At 39.3% G+C, this 16,159-nt stretch overlaps 1 protein-coding gene across 1 annotated transcript in view; it reads right to left on the bottom strand.

The window, feature by feature from the left end:
• gabbr2 (gamma-aminobutyric acid (GABA) B receptor, 2) overlaps positions 1–16,159 on the bottom strand; it is a 179,677-nt gene that overhangs the window by 69,058 nt on the left and 94,460 nt on the right. The window contains exons 3-6 of the mRNA XM_053333848.1: positions 15,621–15,791; positions 6,649–6,750; positions 882–947; positions 278–466 (exon numbers count right to left, since the gene is read on the bottom strand). Of these exons, the coding sequence (XP_053189823.1) occupies positions 278–466; positions 882–947; positions 6,649–6,750; positions 15,621–15,791 (528 nt within the window). The remainder of the gene's footprint in view (positions 1–277; positions 467–881; positions 948–6,648; positions 6,751–15,620; positions 15,792–16,159) is intronic.

Here is a 16,159-nt window from a genome sequence, read left to right as displayed (position 1 = left end):
TGTGAAAACAAACCCTGTGATTGATTTTGGTTTAAGAACAAAGTTCTCTGATGTCGCCACAGACTCTTCTGAGTAACAGTAACAGGAACACTTACAACAAATGCTCTCAAATATAGCCAAGGAAATTTTAGAGGAATTTTACAATCATACATAAAATGAAAACAATTTACTTCAGAAAAGACGACAAAAAAATATTCCTCTTGCAGTTCACCTCAAGCTGTTATTGTGTACATCATAAATTCTAACAATAGTGAATGTATATTTTTCTGGCACTCACCCTGCCGGAGATACCCTTGATTTGCCGAGCACTGAGCGGTTCAAAGTCCACACTGATGTATCCCTCCATGGCTGTGAGTAGCTTCTTGGTGGTGCAGTTGGTGCTGTTGGCCTGCTCCCACCAGTTGCCCTGGTACCAGCCGGGGATTATCCACTGGTATTTACTGCCAAACATGTTCAGGTTATATGCCTACAGGGGCAGAAGAAGCTGAGGTTGAAGCAGACAGTATCTAACAAGAGGGATGTGTAGTATGATATATGGGGAGTACTACTGTATAACTTCAGGCATTACTCTTTCCTAACGTGAACTGCTGTCTATGGAAAACAAGAGCTTGGAGTCTAGTGTCCAAGCTTGAAAAATACTAAATTATAAACTGAGCCCAAAAGGTAAAACACAACCCAATACATATAAAGCCCAAATTACATGACCTGAAACAGCTAAGTGAGGAATTTAATCACAGTTTATTATTTACAACATTCCCATAAACCAGATCACATCATGTTCTAGTCATGTGTTCAAAGCAGCACTGCACTAGTTGTTTTTCAAACAAAAGTATTTTTCAGCAAGATACTGACAGAGTTCAGTGTGTAGCCTGAGGACTTACACAGCAGAAGACTTTGGAGGCCAGGTTTTCATCGAACTGGCCAATGATGATTCTCACATCATTGTCCTGAAAGAACAAAGGATAAAACTTTGTTAATGTTAAATCAGAAAAATTTAATTTTTTTAGAAAAATACACAAATGTTGTACACACAATAGTACAGTTAGGTAAGTTAAGGTACTGTGCAGTATGAAATGTGTATGATGTGAACCTGCGTGATTATATAACAGTAGTCTAGCGTTCATTACTCTGTACACGCTTTTGATATTGTCACTCCCTATACTAAGTGCTTCTATCAATGCATGTCATTTTCACACTCATTTTGGATCCTTGGTTGTGATGCCTCCATCACATCACATTTTATTAAAAAATGAACAGCCATGTCACACATACTGTATTTTCATCTCGATGTCTATCTCATCATCAGTTACAAACTATGTGCAATCTGAGTGGTGAACCAGTGGCAGGTAGGGTAAGGCAATATTAAATCTAAAATGTCGACATTAGCATCTCGGCTAGAATTCCCTTCCTTCCCAAACAGGCTGGAGAGCACACATTTACATGGGGATTCAGAGCACATGGCCTGGTGATTGACTCTGTAAATAATTCAGATTGCCTGGGTGGAGGGGTCTGGGCCCAACAGCCTGTCATTTAGTGTGAACACACATACTGGATGTATAGTACACACACACACACACACACACACACACACACAATGCCAATGACGCCACAAAATTGCCCCAATCTAATACAATAATACTGACACAGGTTTGATGAATCTACATCTGGTCAACAAGGCTGGAGGTGATGTGTGGTGCATGAAGAAAAGTCTGTGATATAGGCCTAACATGGCCCTGGCAGAGTCCTGAGTACCAAATTTAGAAGGTCAGCTTTGACTGAGTGACAACATTAATACTGTCATTGCACCTCACTGAATTAAATGATCTACTGTATTATTTTAGTATCTGTCAACAGTAGTCATAATTTAATGTGATTCTTATACTTTTGGAAAACATACTTAACACTAAATGTATTTAATGGGAATGTCGTATACTTTAAGTGCTACATCCTGTTTTCATCTGGTTCCATATTCTATCGATTAGATAAAAACACTATACATTACAGAGAGCCATACATTTAAACCTTTCTGTGTTATTGCTGACTTCTAGCAGGGCCCTTGTGAAACATTACACACAAAATGTAATACTCACTTTGGTTGAACAAGATAAATGGCAGATTTGATCAAATAGCAACACAGTCATTGTGACAAACACCAATTGTGACAAACACACCAGCTGTAATTTCACTGAAATGCTGTCCTGCTTTTATTCTGGATGATGAGAAACCATTACGAATACAGTTCATGAAGTCCTTGTCCCTCAGGCAGTTTCAACCATATGTCATGTATTCACAGATCAGAGGGGACCAATCACTGTCATCTTAATTCAAATTCCTTAAGGCAATTGCACACAGAACTACCCACCAGCCAATGTAATTGTAGTTATCCCTTTCTATATTTCTATATATTGGATAGATAATAATGATATAGTAGATAAATTAGATTTGGATTAGATGGTAACACACATAGCTAACCAGATGTTTAAATGCTAATGTACTGTACTATCTGCTTTCAAAATTCTACAGCTGCTCTGAGATTCACTTTGTCACAAAACCATCTATACAGGATCCAGCATTGCATATGGGACAGACACATGCACACTCACACTGCAGAGAATGACAGCTTTCGGAAAGCTGAGTAACCCAAGAAAAAAATTAAAAGACTTCTCTGGTGGTTTCTCATCAGAGCCAAGGAGCATGCTGGGACATTTAGGGAGTCTTTTGTATGAAGTCTTTAGTGTTGCTATGGCACTGACACAATGTGTGTGTGTGTGTGTGTGTGTGTGTGTGTTTGTGTGTGTGTGTGTGTGTGTGTGTGTGTATAGATGTGCAAGAAAGGGAAGGTAACAAGTCAGAACTTTTCTGGGGTGCACTCTTGCGTTCGTTTGAGTGTGTGTGTGTGTGTGTGTAAGTTTGTCAAATGCTGGTGGCTGCTCAATAATACTGCCCTGGAGGAAAGGTACTTGACCCAAATGACTATGGCCAAGAACCAGGGCTTCAGTATAAATTCTGTCCTGTCTGGCAACTACAGGAAGAGACTGAGTAGTTGTAGGCAAGGGCACGAGTGTGTTGTGTTTGAGCATTACAAACAGACTGGGGCACTATACATTACCCACACTGCTCGAGCTTTTATATAACTATAACAATAATTGTTCTAAAAGAGGGAAATATTAAAAAGGCATAATGACTGATTTATCCATTACAGGGTTGTTTCGCAACTTTATGAAAGTGATTTATATGTGATAATGGTTTGAGTAATATTGTAACCCCCAATCAAGCACCGTTAAGGCACACACACTCACACAAACACACACACACACACACACACACACACACACACACACACACACACACACACACACACACACACACACACACACACACACACAAACTAATGATGGCTTTTACAAGCTTTATGGGAGATGTGATTTGTAGATTGGGCAATGTGATGCTTCGACCCACTGAACCCACTGAACGCCCTCAACCCCCCCGTCTGTTTGTGATGATTACTGTGCAGCGAGACCACTATGTGCAGATGTTATCAAGTGCATACACTCGCAGGTCAAATCAGTGTGCATGTTTGACTACTAATTGATCCTAGGATAGCATTAAATATTATACACACTGTTATGACCACAGGGCTGGCATTACTACCTGAACTGAAATTAACAGGCCGCTCCCTGAAAATAAATGCAAATAATGTTAACATGATGTAACGATTCCTGCTCTTGTCACTAAATTCACATTAATGGAGAATAAACTTAACATGATGTGAAAAATATTTGAACTCTCAGAATATCTCTATAATTTTGCTCAGATCGGCCCTTAAGGCTGGATGTGAGGAGGTCTGTGCGTTTAGTGTCGCAGTGAGAGACTCTTGCTGCAATTTTGTGCTATTTGGGGATTTGCAGCAGCAGAGGTGCTTTATCAGTTTGAAAAGGGAGTCAGGAAAACACTGCTGACTCCAGAAAAAAATAGCCTTTTTGATGATGTTTTCAATAAAAAGACCATCTGAAATGAAAAACCCTATAATGACATTATCAGTGCAAATCATTTGTCTTGAGCCGATGCTCTAAAGCAGTATAGTCTGAGTCCTCAAGGCCATTGGCTTCAAACAAGAAGCCCTCATGGTATTTAAGAGAATTTGCAGCTTTCACCAAATTTCTCACACTTTGAATCTTCTCTGAGGTATGGATGAAATTTCACAAGTGGTCCCGACATATTATAGAAGTCAAGAACAGACAGCTCGATTTCTCCACAGCTGCTTAAGTGTCTTTATGCAGGTATCTTTGTCCAGTATTATCTTCTAATGCACCTGACAGTGTAACATCACGTACTGTGCTCAAGTATGTCTTCTAATATTTCTCTGACTGTCACATCCCTTGACTGCCTCTCATATTAGTCAGGGATTGCTTTGCTTTGGATTGATGTTTTTTAGCATCTAACTTCATGTCAAACCATTCCCTCTTCATTTCAGTCACAGTACAGCACTGCACTAATGACACATCGTTGGCAGCTGTATTAGTAATTGTTTCGGTGCCTCTAATCCCATTACTTGCACTGCTAAATTTTCGTCTGCAGATTGACAACAGTAGGACTGTAATTCTTCTCATTCTTTGGCAAGATTTATGTGAATGAAACTTGCCCACAAACGGAGAGGAATAGGTCGCCTTATGTGGCAATTTTAGAGGTATTGATTTTACTAATAATGAAATCTCTCAATCTTCTCATGAGCAGGTGACATTCATCAGCCCAAAACAAATTTGTGCGGTTAAGAAAATTCTTGTAAATCTGACTTGCAACACTAGAACGAGTAAATCTCATGTTCACTTCAATGTTCTTGCATGGGGCCCACTGTCTGTGGTACAATGGTACTGTAGCATGCAACAACACAGAAATGGTAAATATACAATTACCTTTGTATGTGTTAAACATTAGCATATTGTACTCATCATGGTCATCTTAGAGGTTATGGGTATGAATGCTCCTTCACATTCACAGTGATTTGATACACTCTAATGTATAGCATTTCTGCTGATATAGTGATGGTCAAATTGAAGAAAACTCAAGTAAATTGTTACATAGATTAGAAGGTAAGTGAGTGTGGGTGGGTGTGGAGGTGTGTGTTTGTTTTGTGGTGTTGTTTTGTCAGCCTGTCCAGTAATATACAGAGAACTCAGCAGTGAGAACCAGAGATGAAGAAGAAAAAGCAGAAAGCGACAGATAAATGTAGAAGGCTGCCTCAACGCCCGCAGCAGCGCTGCCTGTCTGCATTTCGAATATTCCAGCTGGAATATCACAGATGTGAGAGCTCTATTTGTGGCTCACACAGTGACGCCACAGCCCCCTTACCCCGCCCCACACCCCCGCGTCCCACTCGCACTCTGCACATACAGAAACACTCACACAACTGTGTACCAAAAAGAGTCTTTACAACAAAATCTGTGTCACCCTCTACCTCATCATATTACGTAGCTGTCGTGAAGACAGCAAACCGCTGTTGTGAGATGAGCGGAAAACAGACCATTAGGGTGTCAGAGGCCCCCCGCCCACCCCATCCAAACCTTCTGAAAAGCTTTCGAGGCGACACCATGATTTGCATATTTAGAGATGATCAAGGAAGGGTGGTGTCAGCTTAAAATGTCATTAAAATGCCTCAACATGCAGAGTTACACATATATTTTAGGAGAGACAGCTTAGTTTCCTTCTCCTTTATCCCTCTGTCTCGTCATCTCTCTGTTGCGATTCTTTCAACCTGCTCTATCTTGCATACGTCATATCTTCCACACACATCTCAGAACACTTTTCTCCCCTATATCCACTCTCTTTACTTCCAACAACTTTTCTCTCTTCCTGTCTCCCTGCCTTACTCCCTCACCGTGCCATACATGTCATTTCCAATCAAATCAAACTAATCATAAGTACATATAATATACATATAAGCAAATGACATTACTCCTTTTGAAACTGACATCTTGTACGTTACTAGTTAAGCTCACCAGCCAACTAAATCCTGTTTCACCTACCCTGACCATGTTTCCTTCTGTTCACTGTATATATTACAACTAAGATACTTTGCATACAACTGTTAAATGAGGCCAAATACATCTCTGATTGCTTCTGGGATTAGCTTAGATAATTTAACTATTACATATGGCTGCATAAACATTGAAATTTCATGATGTATTATTTTATCCAAACAAAATCTGATCAACCATCCATGTTGAAACTGAAGGAGAGAGGAGGGGGGAATAAGAATTGTTTTTGTATGTGTATGTATACGTCCTTAAAACATCTATTAGTGAGAGCAGGTCATTAGAAGTAATTGTACTTTTGATGACTTTTGATGAAGCTGCCCTGATCTGCCCAGGAAACTTGGATAAATAATTAATTGTCCAGGATTTACTTTACATGGCATTAACTCATACGCAAAATAGATTTAACAACTGTTGTAAATGTAACATTAAAAACCTTGATCTTGTATCAGTTTGATTAGTCATGACTTGTCACAATTTCAATATGAAACAGTAAAAGTTTAAGCACAATTTGCATACTCACATAGCAGTGTTTACTTTTTAGGCCATTTTTATTCTCTTTGTGTAGTTCTTCTAAAGATCATAGCTATATTCTAGTATTGCCTGAACCACTTACCTTGAGTTTCTTGACGTTAATACAGGGGTCGTTGGAAAAGCTTTCTGTATCTGCTATCTGAATGTCTGCTTTCTCAAGCTCACTAGTTAGGTCATTCCTCACCTGAAAGAGAGCAAAAAAGGGAAGAGAAGTAGAGAGAAAGCAGATGAGCATGTGTGATAATTTACCATGTACATTATTCAACCTTTTTATACTTCCCCACACCATCCTTTGAGAGATGGACTGTGGCTACACAGTTGTTCTGTCAGTCTGCACTAACTGAGGATCTTGTTCTTGTCACAACATCAGCAACTTGCATTGATTGGTTTGGATCACCCAAGCAGACTGAGATTTGCAAAGTATGAACTTCCATGGCTACATGATATATGATCGATGGCTGTCCAACATCTTGTCCTACATCTTCACGCCAACATACAAGGAGTAACAAGAGCTGAATTGGTCATTCCATATTGGGAGGAAAAGGGGAAAAAAAGAAGAAAAAATCATTTAAAAAACATCAAATCTAGGAGGTCTTCAACTCCATCATACAGTATGCACACATATCCTGTTACCAAGGAGCAGCAGAACATGAACAGGTAACATGATTAAATACTAAATTCAAATATTGTTGAGTGAGCATCCATTTCTACTTCCATAACATAAAACCTGCTATCATCTTCCAAATGCAAATAATAACATTACATTCAAACATGAACACATTTAAAGGGGAAAAAACAAGCATATTGTGTTCCTGCACACCGTGTAATGTTAGAGACTATACAAAGTTTGCTTCCAGTAGTTTTACATCATCATACATATTCATAATTTCAGTTTTAAGATCAAACATGTACACAATTCATATATAATGCAATACTGTACATGGCTGGCTGACTGTCTTACCCAAAGTTGTAAATGAAAAAGTGAAAAAGATAGGCAGCTTGATATTTGAGCATGACACACATGACTCACACTGGCTACTGAAGACATCAAAACCATCATTCTGATTGGACTCACTGTGTCTAATGTTGGACTTGTAATGTTCACATTCATCACAGTGAAAGCACAACCTAACGCTTTAAATGATTTCAACGTGTTATCCGAGACTTGGGGGGGAAAAGACATATGTGGAGTACTGTAACGTGTATCTGCAGCAACTGTATGTCTGCTTTGATGTATTGATTCAGTGGTATGGTGGGTAATGGGATCAGAGATATAGGAGAATGGAGCAGGTACCCCACAGTGATTGTGAGTTTGAGGTTGTTTATCATACCTCTCTCCCCCATCACAAACACACATACTGTGATTCAACCCTCTGGCTTCCATCCTTTAAGCTACACGTTCAGATTTTACAGCAGACATTTTTTGACTTGTCAAAGCAAGGATAAGCACAGGTGTAACTAATACCATTAACGGTGGCTCGGTTACATTTGGATGTGCCACTAATACATGCCAGTGATCTAGCATGCACAGTACCAGGATATTGGCACATGGACACCTAAACTGAATGCAGCCACTATATCAGTTTCACCTGTGTTAGTAAAGTCAAAATGTCTGTCATAATATCCAGTGTTGAGAGGATCACAGCTGACCTCTCTTGCTCTCTCTCTGGACTCTTTTTTTGATGTCCTCTGGCCATGCCCTGCAGCCATCAGCCCCTACACCCCCACCCGAGAGCTTGGCATTAGGGGCCATGTTGAGAGATCAGAGAGTGTACACACACAAATGGGCATGCCAAGCTCTATTTGTGAAGACACTTCACAGCTACTGTAACAAAGGAAGGGCCTGTGTGTTTGTGTGCTATATACATGGAAACACTACACACTATTCAACCCAAAATCTATACTTGGCTGGAGATGTTGGTCTAAAAAGTTTGTTTCATCTACAGACACCTCTCAAACCTCTCCTGCAGTGAATGCTTCCAGTGAGTTTCAGAAAAAGGAGGAAGGAGACAGGAAGACTGGCAAAAGGCATATTTAGCCATATTTTGACAAAAAACATGACAGCAGAGAAGTGGACTATGCTGAAGGAGTAATTTAAAGATTATTTATAACATATATCTATATATTTTATACATTTTAATACTCGTGCCACAAAAAAGAGTAGATTCAAGCTGTCCAAAGTCTTTTTTTCTCACTACAAACTTCCATCCTCGAAGGCTACAGGTTGTGAGTGTTTCATACTCAAAAGATAGATATATTCAGAGGAGGAATACTTCACTAACAGCTGCAGTTAATAACACCTAAGGGGTATAAAACCATGACTGCTACCACTACTACAAATACCATTATCACCTCTCATATTATTGCTACTGTGGCTAAAATGAGTCATTACAACTATTCCGTGTAATCAACTAGAAGATTGTTGCCATCTAAAAATCAATGAATCCAAATGACCTAAAGTATATTTCCCTCATGTCTCTAAATGTCTGCTGTCATAATCGCCTCCTCCTCTGGTACCCTGGAGGGAGCTCTAAATCACTCTGTACATCACTCACTCCTGTACAAACATTCCCTCTGATATACTGCTCGCTGAGCTGAAACAACAGGGAGTGCTGGAGTGGATCAATACAACCAGGTTTTGCTCTTGACGAACAATTGGCTTGGTGGTCTTGACAAGGTACAACGTCCTGTTGTGTTGAGCGTTGATCTAAAAGGAATGACTGCTGCCATGCTAAAAGGAAACTAGCCTGGTGTTGGACAAGGAGTGGTAGAGCAACAAGCACACGGGTAGATGGAATAACAAGCAAAAAGTCACACAGAGAAATACATATGGAGATACATGACTTATAGATGCAGAAAATGTGCGTGTTTCACCTTGACCAACTTGACTTTACATATTCCAATCTGCCTCAATTTTCACATGCTGAAGAAGAGTCCATGCCTGAAAACATCTACACCCCCATATGGAGTCATTGTCACAATGTCTCCTACTGACAGGAAGTCAGCCTTCTAGACCGTATATAATATCACCATGAATGGCAGATTATGTTTGTGGGTGAAAGAGATCTTGTAGATTAGTGGAGAGAAAGGGGGGGAAACTGGTCTAGAAGTCCATCAAAAGGAAAAAATCATATCTTTTAACTTCAACATACACTATTGAAAGAAGAGCTCATTTCTCCAAGATTTTGTGTTTCTTCCACTGAGACACAAAAGGAAAAATGCATCTACAGTACGTTCTGGTGGATTGAGTGTGTTACACAGAGTGAGAGAGAGAGAGATGAAGGGGAGGGGGGACAGATGGATTGAGGGATGGTAGGAGGGGAAAAGTGAGTGGCTTTCCTGCGTAACAAAAACATCCACCTCCATTGTCTGGGGCAGCCTGGGAATCCCCAGCAGCAAATACACAGGATAAATAATCCTACTGCACTTCACCATGCATGCGTGCACACACACACACAAGCACACACACACAAACACAAACTAATAAAGTAAACACCCACACATGACAGACAAAGCAACACTGTCAGATGCACTCAGTGTTTAGAAAGGACATTAACACAATATTACTCTATTTATATGCAAAATGCCTTTGTAAGCAAACATGCACACATACACACACACACATACACAGACACAAACACATGCACACACAAAAACATATACAACCAGAAACTAGATGAAGATGAATCAGTGAGGTGAGAAAGTTGAGGGATAACCTGTATATGACAGAATGGTGTATCATCTCACACCTACATGACAGGCAGATGCTGTCTTCCATTTCACAGACTGTGGCCTGGAGTATGACACATTTAATACAACTACACACTGTATGGCTGTGTACTGTATGTAAGGAGCACAAGGTTATATACTCTCTCAGAACTAGAACACAATTAGAAGCTTGGTGTAGGTGAATAAACACTTAAAGCTAATCAAAGCTTGGATTATATACAGTAGTTGCATTAGTTTTTTGTTTTTTTTCTTCATTAATATTGCAGTTGGTATTAATTGATTTTTAAATGCACTGGGAGTACAGAAGTGTGCTCATGTAATTGTGACAACATCCATTGTTCATGAAATGGTAAATGGGCTGCATTTGTATGAGGTCTTTCTAGTTTTCTGACCACTTAACTTATACACACACACACATTTGCCATCCAAGGTGCCCGTCCATCAGGGGGAGTTTCTGATCATTCACACACACACACACACACACACACACACACACACAAACACACACACACAGGCAATTTGGGGTGCCTTGCTCATCTTTGACATGTGAACTGGAGGAGCCACAGCTGTGATTACATTGTTCTTTAACCCCCAAATTGCATATTTTTACAGCCATCACTAAGGATTTTATTAGGATTCCAATTAATCTCCTGTACATTTTCTTTTAATTACTATAAAAAATGTGACAAATGCCCACTATAATTTTATAATTTTCTTACATTTTGATTTTGTCTTCAAATTGCATGTTTTGTTTGACCATCCAAACCGAAACCCAAAGAAAATGAGTTTACAACTGAAAATTAAATCAGAAAATCCTCACAAGTGTTAAGCTAGAACTAAATATTTGATATTTTTGCTTGATAAATGATTCAAACAATATATTGATCAAAATCGTTGCATATTCATTTTCTGTCAGTTGATCTCAGTTGAGCTCTATTATGACTTAAAACTTAAATGTTACCCATTTCATATTAGATCTCAGTTTACAGTATGTGCACTGACTTTCATTCAAACCAATCCACATACTCAAGCTCGCCACTAGCAATAAAAGAAAAACACTTACTAAACAAATATAAATCACAGCCTTCAGGCAGCTGTGCAGTACAAAGACTAAAGTAAGTGCCCTGATGCAGAGAGAGTGAGTAGCTTTTGATGATTCAGATGGTACCAGTCTGACACAGCGAGACAGTCTGCAGTGGTTTAACCTCAAATCATTCACACATCATTCCCAGGCACGTTCACAGTGTGAAACCCCTTTGCAATGACGAGTGTGACTGCATGTACGTGTGTGTGTGCATGTGTGTGTTAGCAGGTGCTTTTTTTATCATTCCATCTGTCTGTCTGAGCTATGTGCATGTACATCTGCACCTGTAGATTTACAGTGAGGACACAATTGCAATTAGGGTTTTTCAAATGTGGTTGTGTGGTGGGTCCTTGCATACATCTGTGTTTCATACTGTGGGCTAAATCCACCAAAAAACAAGCAAGCAAATCCCAGAGTTCAGACTGTGATGCCGGTCAAGTGCTCATACTAACTAGCGTGACAAATGCTTGCGCCACAGCCTAATGACAGGCTCTCGAATGGCTTCCTTTCATGGCCTTACATGCATTGTACAACAGCATAAATGAGTAAAAACATGACATGACTGTTTTGTATTACACCACACATGATTATGAATACCAGCTGAATGCAATAGAAAAATCATGCAATGCATGAACAATGATGACAAACCAAGCTTTTTTTAATAGAAAGAAATCAAGAGAAGAATGTAAAAAAAGACTGGATGCCGAAAGAGAAACGTCTGCTAGATTTATCAGTGGTCATAGTGTAATTAAACACTCAAGCTCCAGGGTTCCAGGCAGAGGACAGATTCCTAATCCTGCTCTCAGTCAGGTCTGTCATCTGACTGACTTATGATGGTTTGTGTGTTCCTGGGTGAGCCTTGTTTGTCTGCCAATCTCGATAATGTTGATTACTGTGTGTGTGTTTGTGTACTGTGTGTGTGTGCGTGTGTGTGTGTGTGTGAAGTGTTGTGTGGGCACATACCTTCATATTAACAAATACCTAGCCTTTACTCATTCTCATCTCACTCTGCAATAAACCACAAACCTCCCATTAATGGAACATCAGTGTGCATCCACAAAAAGGATGCGTGTGTGCGCGTGCGTGCGTGCATGCTTGTGTGTGTGCGTGCATGTTTCAATGCTGTCTATAAATAGAAGTGACGAGCTGGCTTTAGCTTACAGGTTACAGTCCCAGGGGACACCATACTGTGTGTATGTGTGTGTTTGTGTGCGTGGCGTGCATGCCGCTCACTGAATTCGTAACTAGTGTTACATAATATTAACCTTGCAAGCAGTCTCCCTGGGAAACAGCAGAGCAGATCAGTAGGAGAGAGCTATAGTATGATGGGAAGTGAAAAGAAGGAAGATTGAAGGTGGTGGAGATGACAACACTGTCAATAGTATATTCACTAGATACAACTGTGCATGTGGAGATATACACACATGTATACTGTCCCGTACAAACAGCACTGCTTTACATATTACAAATGTTACGGATTGATTGATTGATTGATTGATTGATTGATTGAGTGATTCAACATGAAAAACACAACTGTAAACTTGGCTGACCTACAGCTTTGATTAGTCAATTACTTAAATAATTGATCATCAGCAAATCAATCAGCAACTATTTTCATAATCGAATAATCATTGAAATCATTTTTATGCACCAATGCTAAAACAAAATGCCGGTTGAAGCACCTTGAAGGAGAGGATTTGAAGCTTTTCTGTGTCATACTTGATAGTAAGTTGAAAATCTTTGGACATTTTCTGACTTTCCACAGACCAAATGTTTAATCTACTAATCGAGAAAATAACAGGCAGATCAAATCGATAATGAAAATAATCTTTGCAACGCTAGGTTTTTACTGTGAAATTATTACTTTTTCTTTATGTGACAGCTTTTTTAAATTGTTTTATAGCAATGCAGTAAAAAAACAAGGCACAATGTAAATAGGTATATGTATAAATGATGACTTTCCAAAATAATGACCATAGTCCTGATACTAATGTACCTTCATGTAGACAACACACTGTCTAACCTAATGGAGCAGTGTTAACTGTATAAGAAGGTAAAAGAAGGACTTATAATTGATTGTTTTTGGTTATATTTCCTATTTGGGGATATCCAAACCACATTTACTACTTTGCATCTCATCCACCATTTGTCTTGCTACATGATGCCTTGAGAAGTACGGAAGTGATGCTTGCATATTTGTAAATCAGGGTTAGAGGCCAATCTTGTGGCAGGTTGATTGAATCAGGCCGTCCGTCTTCCTCCCGTCCTAAGCCCCTTGGTGCTTTCAGGAGGGGAGAGATAAAGGGATTTGGGCTCTCTGAGATTTGCAGTGAGACTTCTTACCCACCCCCCCTCCCACCCACCTCCCAACACACACACACACCTCCCACCTACATCAGCTGAGCAGATTGTTTTCAACCAAGGCCTCGAGGCAAGAGCTCACGATATGTTTCACAAATTCATGCTTTCAATACCTCCGACATGGCTTTTTTTTAAATTAAATGTTCCTGTGTTGCTGGTGTGATAAAATGTCAGTACCACCAGTTTGAGGCATGACAAATCAATGTGTTTTCTCTATGTCCAACCCTCCCACAAACTGCAGTATGTTTGTCTCACTGTCTAAAATCCAACTAAGCACAACTTCCAGAATCAGTCCTCTAGCTTTAAGATGAATTTCAGTGCCATCAGTGTTGTGAGAGTTAGCTACAAGTGCTGAGTCAACACAGATAATAGTCTTCATCTTTCCATAAATGACTTCTCCCATCACCAGTTAATGTAGGCTGAAACGTGCTTTCTGCTTACTTAATTGGGAAAATGACATAAGACTATACACCAGATGGAATGTACTGTAGCAAGTGAATAATGTCGGAAAATCTCATATTTAGACATTAATTCATTACAAAAGCAGTACTCTAACATCTGCTCTCATCCGTGGTACAAAAGTGGATGCAAACACAATTTTTATTCTTTCTGCAGCCAGAAAATTGTTTTTATTCATTACCGGAGACATGAAACGTTGTGTAACTGGAAGGATTAAGCTCCAATTTTAGTTACAAAATGTTAATATTCACATTTCCCCCAGAATCCAACATGGAGTTTCACGTGGGCAGAAAGACAATAATTCAGTCAACTAGTGGAGAATTGGTTGAGTTTAATTGACTGCCACCATCTGAATGATAATGGTAAAAGAAAAAAAGAAAAAAAAAAGAAACACCAGTCATTGTTCAATACTAATGTTACTCCTTGTCTCTGGCTGTATCAGTGCATGCTTCTGTCTGAGAAAGTATTTTTAAAATAATAAGATGTTAAACTTCACCTTGAGAACACAACAATGTGTCTACTATTAAACTGTGATGTGGCAAGACTGGAATGAATAAAAATACACTGACTTTAAAAACTCCACCTGTAAACACACAATTCCCTTTCTGGCACATACTGATGTCTGCTGGACTGGTTCTCTGTCAGGACAGTGTGTGCCAAAGATGATAATACAAAACCATGTTATTAAATATTTACTGCATATGGGTATTAACTGCTCTGCTACACTTTTAAAACTGTGTATCTCTTCTACTTTCTTGACTTGTTAAAGTTTTATAAATGCAGTATTTATACACAATAAAGAAATACACAGACGGAAGGTAAGTTGTTCTATTAATGCAGCTGATGTGCAACAGTTCTATGATTCCACAATTCACATGGATTCCAATTTTTTAAGGGTCGATTTCAGCTTAATCATGAATGATTTGCAATTATCTCTGTTGTTTTCAGCTAGAAGTCTGTTTGACCATTTTACTGCAGTTGGTTAAAGGATGTATTGTTTTTAACAGCACAGCATTAGGAACAGTTACAGCATGTTTTAATGAAACAGAGGTATGAATATATGTGTTACACTTATTAAGAAACAATTATTTGTATGGATTTCTCCTGCCATGACCCAAACTGACTGACTTTGAAACCTTATAGTATAGGTGTAATGAGTAAACTAATCATGAAATAGGTCATGCTACAATGGGAACTGAACAAGGGTGTGCAGAAAGTTTGCAAACAAACAAAAAAGGTTATGAAAAATGTGTGACCATGTATGCATTGAAAAATTAGGTTGTTTTCCGAAGGAGAAGAATCACTTTGGGTCATTCCTACTATCATTCAGGATAAATAAAGAGTGGTCCAGATTTCCTGTGTGTGCTATCTTACCACAACATGTCCTGATTCTTTTGCAAAAGTTTACAGTTTAAACTCACCTCTGAAAACCTCTGAACATCCTGTGTGAGGGTCCCAACACGGCTCCAGTTGTAGTAGGTCAGGAACTTCACAACAGCTGGATTCACAGCGTTATCTGATGGGACGGTGCGGAAGAAGTTTGGGTATTTTTTCTTGTCTGCCAGAACTGGAGTTGTAGCAGCAAAGGACAGCTGGAACAACACAAGAGAGAGAAAAACAAGGAGAGGGTTAAATAGTTAAAAATAATCCTGGTTATAGCCTATAGTCAGATTATGCAGTCACTTGAGCTGCTGGTACAGTAGCACTGTATGGTATACTCTGTCACTGGGACTAATGCACCCATGTCTTTGCTTTGGTCAGTGGCTACTGTTTCAGGACCTTAACCATGGCAGTACAGCTGTGACAAACACACACTTGCTCATAGTGTAAGAGTGTGGGCACGCAACTCTTACAGATTACTTGAAATGTCAGTGACATAGCACCTTCAAAGTGTAACTGTAAATAGATCTGTAAATACTGTGTGGAACTGATGACCCCTGTATGCATGACCTTTGGAGCT

Source organism: Scomber japonicus, chromosome 15 (genome assembly GCF_027409825.1).
Source record: "Scomber japonicus isolate fScoJap1 chromosome 15, fScoJap1.pri, whole genome shotgun sequence".
Classification (NCBI taxonomy): domain Eukaryota; kingdom Metazoa; phylum Chordata; class Actinopteri; order Scombriformes; family Scombridae; genus Scomber; species Scomber japonicus.
The sequence above is the reverse complement of the archived record's forward strand: the minus strand, read 5'-3'. Positions and strand labels throughout refer to the sequence as shown.